At 49.1% G+C, this 4683-nt stretch overlaps 1 protein-coding gene across 6 annotated transcripts in view; it reads right to left on the bottom strand.

Moving 5' to 3' along the window:
* The window catches only part of Mfn2 (mitofusin 2), a 31105-nt gene that overhangs the window by 15100 nt on the left and 11322 nt on the right, over positions 1-4683 (bottom strand). For all 6 annotated transcript variants that reach the window (XM_021159251.2, XM_029476072.1, XM_029476068.1 and 3 more), the window contains one exon: positions 709-871. In XM_021159251.2, coding sequence (XP_021014910.1) covers positions 709-871 — 163 coding nt within the window. The remainder of the gene's footprint in view (positions 1-708; positions 872-4683) is intronic.

Raw genomic sequence — 4683 nt, forward strand, 5'->3', positions numbered from 1 at the left:
ACTCACTTTGTAGACCAGGCTGGCCTTGAACTCAGAAATCTGCCTGCCTCTGCCTCCCGAGTGCTGGGATTAAAGGCGTGCGCCACCACGCCCGGCTTCATTAATTTTTTTTCTATGTGCATGTGTGTGTATGGGCGTCCAGAGAGGCCAGAAAAGAGTGTTGGGTCTCCTGGAGCTGGAGTTACAGGAGGCTGTGAGACACCTGACAGTGCTGGAGACACAACCGAGAAAGAGGAGCCGTCTCTCCAGCGCCCTTTCTCTCACTGCGTGCATCAGGAAGAACCAGCTTTCTGCACTCCCCCTTTAAGCATATTTCTCAAACATCACCCTGAAGCTTGGTTTATTCTGCAATGATTAATTTCCTATGAATCAAAATGCATCCCTGGCTCCAAGCAGAGCACAGCTGCCTCTCAGGAAATGAGAGTACTCCGGCCGCTGGCTGCTGCGTGAGACTCCCAGAGCACTCGGGAGCCCTCAGGCAAGCCCAAGAAGAGCATGTGTGCTCCCCTTCCTGCTCAGTGCACAGGCCAGCCAGCTCCCTCTGCCTCTCACCCTCAAGGTGGGCCTTGTTCTTGGTGTCCCACTCTGACCCTCCCAGATATCTCAGAATCCTCCACAAAGTGCCTAAGCGTGGAGCTTGGGTGAGCTGTGACACTGATGTGCTAGCTCTGTCACAACTGCTGTCACTGCCGCCCAAGGTGCACCTACCTTGACACTCTTCTTCTCTTCTGAGCCCTCTGTGAGGAGGAAGGCCTCGTGGCCATCTGTGCCCCCAACCCGCAGGAAGCAATTGGTGGTATGACCAATCCCAGATGGCAGAACTTTGTCCCAGAGCATGGCATTGATCACGGTGCTCTTCCCATTGCTCGTCCTAGGATGAAACAACAGAGGCCATAAGCAACAATGTCTGGGCTGTCACACTATAGTGCCCAGCCTAGGGCTCCAGAGTCTGTTCTCTGCCATGTCAATGGTGCCCAGGCAGCACTGAAAAGAGAGCTGTGTGTTTATTAAAATCATGAAACATCCCTCAGCCTGAACCCGCTATGTTCTCATCACTTCAGAGCAGCTTGCAGGGAGCTGGTGCAGCGGGCGGCTGGTGTGAGCATGTGACCTGTCTGCAGGGAGCTGGTGCAGCAGGCGGCTGGTGTGAGCATGTGACCTGTCGCACAGGCCAGCAGCACTCATTAAGCATCGATGGAGACTGCCTACTTCCAAAGTAAACAGTGCTCCCCACTAAACCACAGTCCCTGCTCCAAGGTCGTCTTTCTGTCCAAATGATCCCATGTCCTTGCTTCCCCACACTGAGCCTGCTTTGTGGCTCATTTCCTATTATGCTCCTCCTCACACATGAAGCCCCACTTCTCAGACCCACCAGTGCCAGGCCAAGGGGAAGCTTCCTTTAGTGTTCTAGCCAGCACAGCCCCTGTCTATGTCCTGCTTCTTGCCAAGAGCTCTACTTGCAGACTTGTGCACTCCAAGCTTTAGTGCTAAACGCTCAGTCTTGCTCTGCATGCAACCCTCAGCAGCACACAGCTTCAGAGCCTCCAGCTTCCATGTGCCCCGTGACATGGGCAGGCACTAGCACGCAGGTGAGGGCCAGGCCACACCTTCCAGGGGAGGCCAGAGAAGCCGAAGACATGCTTGAGAGCACGAATCATCGGGAACAGGACTTGAGACACAGTGCTCACTACAGTGCCACTGCGTGCCAAGCATCTTGCCTTATCTACAGACCTTCAGCCTGGGAGAATTTTAACTTGTTTTTGACACAGGCTGGCTTCAAACTCCACATGGAGGATGACCTTAAGCTCCTAGTCACCCTGCTGCCACCTCCAGAGCACTGGGATTGTAGGTGCGGGTATGCCATCATGCTAGGCCTCAGGGCTTCGTGCATACCAGGCAAGAGCTTAGCAAACTGAAACATACCTCAGCCTTGGGTACTGTTTTTAGTGCCTGATTCTCCTTATTACATTTAAAATCTTAAAACAAAGGGGAAGTTTCGGCAGTTAAAGAGTCCAAGACTACATCACATAAAGGATTGTAAGTGACAGAGTGAAAATATCATTAAAGGCCTGGAGAGATAGATGGTTTAGTGCAGTGTTCTCAGCCTTTCAACTGTTGCACTTCAAGACAGTTCCTCATGCTGTGGTGACCCCCAACCATAACATTATTTTTGTTGCTACTTCATAACTGTAATTTTAGTACTGTTATGAATTGCAGTGTAAATATCTGTGTTTTCTGATGGCCTTAGGTGACCCCCGTGAAAGGGTCATTCAACCTACCAAGGGGTCAACCACCCACTGCTTCAGTAGTTAGGAGCCTGCACTGCTTTTGCAGAGAACCCAGGGTCAGTCCATGTTGGACAGCTCACAGTTGTCTGGAACTCCAGTTCCAGTGGGATAAATGCCACCGGCCTGTACTGAGACCGACACTTCCTTCTGTGTGTACACTCATAAACACAGTAAAAAATAAATAACCCTCTAAAGAAAACCCACCAGTATATTTAAAAGCTCCTACAATGCAACAATAACCAAAAGAACAACCTAATTAAGGACTAGACATTTCTCCTAGACGTGTCAATGGCCAATCAACACACAGAAAACAGCTCAACCTCATTAACCACATGGGGAGAACAATGGAGGTCCCAGTGCTTAGGCAGTGGCAGGACCACCTGAGCCTGCGAGCTGAAGACCTGTATGGCCCTCATCTCCAACATCAAAAACAAAAATAAATAAAAAGCAAGAACCCCACATTAGGCTGTGACTTCCCGCAGAGGCATGGCCGCTATGACAACAGAGACCCGTGTTGCCAAGGCTGTGCAGGAAGGTACCTAGGTGCATGCGGAGGAGCTGTACAACAGTGCAGCTCCTGGAGAAAACAGCAGTGGGACCCAGGAAGCTGCAGAGCAGAACGACAGCATTCTCCAATTCTCCACCAACCCCACTTCTAAGTGCACATCCAAAAGAACCAGAAGCAGGAACCAGAAAGGACATCTACAGACTACACACAGTGACATTAGCAACTCAAACGTTCATGGAGAGGAACAAATAAAATGTCAAATGCACATGCAATCAAACAGTCAGCCTTATGAAAGAAGGAGCTGGGCTGGGAGATCCCCAGAGCCCATGGAGGAGCCAGGGAGGTGTGGCGGTCACCTGCTCAGCTCTCCAATCCCTGGGGCAACCTGGCTACCTAGACAAGCTAGAACTAGCCAGCTCCAGTTTCAGGGAGAACCTGCCTCAATAAAGTAGAGAGCGACTGAGGAAGATACACATCAACAATCACCAGTCCATTTGTACAAATACACACACACACACACACACACACACACACACACACACGGAGAACAAGTTCTGACACAAGTTACACTGTGGACCAACAACTGTGAGGACTCTATGCTGAGGCAAGTCCATAACAGAATGAGAAATACTGCTGGATGCAGTAACAAACAAACGCCTTTAATCCTAGCTCTCAGGAGAGAGAGGTAGGAGGGTCTCTGTGTGTTAGAGACCAACCTAGTTTACATAGCTGGGTTACATAGACAGAGTCTCAATCAATCAACCTCCAGAAAATACTGTATGATTCCATGTATGTGGTGTCTAGAACAGTAAATTCTTCATCAATTTTAGGCATCCTGGTGAGGATTAGGTCTAATCAAATCCCAGCACTCAGGAGGCTGAGGCGAAATGGCCACAGCAGCTGGTCTGAGGCCAGAATAAAAGCTGCCAAGGGCTGAGGTGAGTGGGGATCAGAAAGTCACTATTTACTGAGAACCATTTCCGTCTCACAAGAGGAAAGGCTCCGGGACAAGCTGCACAGCAGGCACACATCAACATGGGACACACAGCTTCTAAGGACTCAGCCAAGGCTCAGCCCAGTGACAGACACAGAGGTGAGAGGTCCTGGGCTCCATCTCTAGCAACTTCCATGAAGATTTTTATGTTAAGAATCACAATTAAAAATAAGATCTTCTTTCCGCCATCTTGGCGCCTGTGGAGGCCTGCTGAGAACAGGACTTCTAAAAGCTAGTCTGTCTGGAAGGCTGTGGTGCAAGGCCATCTTTGCTGGCTACAAGTGAGGTCTCCGGAACCAAAGAGAGTACACGGCTCTTCTTAAAATTGAAGGCGATTATGCCTGAGATGAAACAGAGTTCTACTTAATCAAAACATAAAGCAAAAAAAAACCAAAAAAAAAACCACTAAAACACAATACGGTGACTCCTGGAGGCAAACCAAACAAACCCAGAGTGATCTGGGGAAAAGTAACTCGGCCACGGAAGCAGTGGTGTGGGTCACGCCAGATTCCCAAGCAACCTTCCCGCAGAGGCCTCTTGGCACAGAATGAATCCGTGTGATGCTGTACCCATCCCGGATTTAAACTAAGGGAGAGTAAACAAATGAAAGTAGATTTGTGCTCCTGTAAAAATAAATAAATAAATAAATAAATCAGTGGGTAAAAACAGTTGCTACCAATCCAGACAACTCGAGTTTGATCCCAGACACAGACAGAGGAGAGAACTGACTCTCATAAGTGTCTTGACCTTCATATATCTCCCACAAATAAATAAAAATGTAATTTAAAAAAAAAAAAAAAAGGGGGGCTGGTGAGATGGCTCAGTGGGTAAGAGCACCCGACTGCTCTTCTGAAGGTCCAGAGTTCAAATCCCAGCAACCACATGGTGGCTCA

This window comes from Mus caroli, chromosome 4 (genome assembly GCF_900094665.2).
Source record: "Mus caroli chromosome 4, CAROLI_EIJ_v1.1, whole genome shotgun sequence".
NCBI lineage: Eukaryota > Metazoa > Chordata > Mammalia > Rodentia > Muridae > Mus > Mus caroli.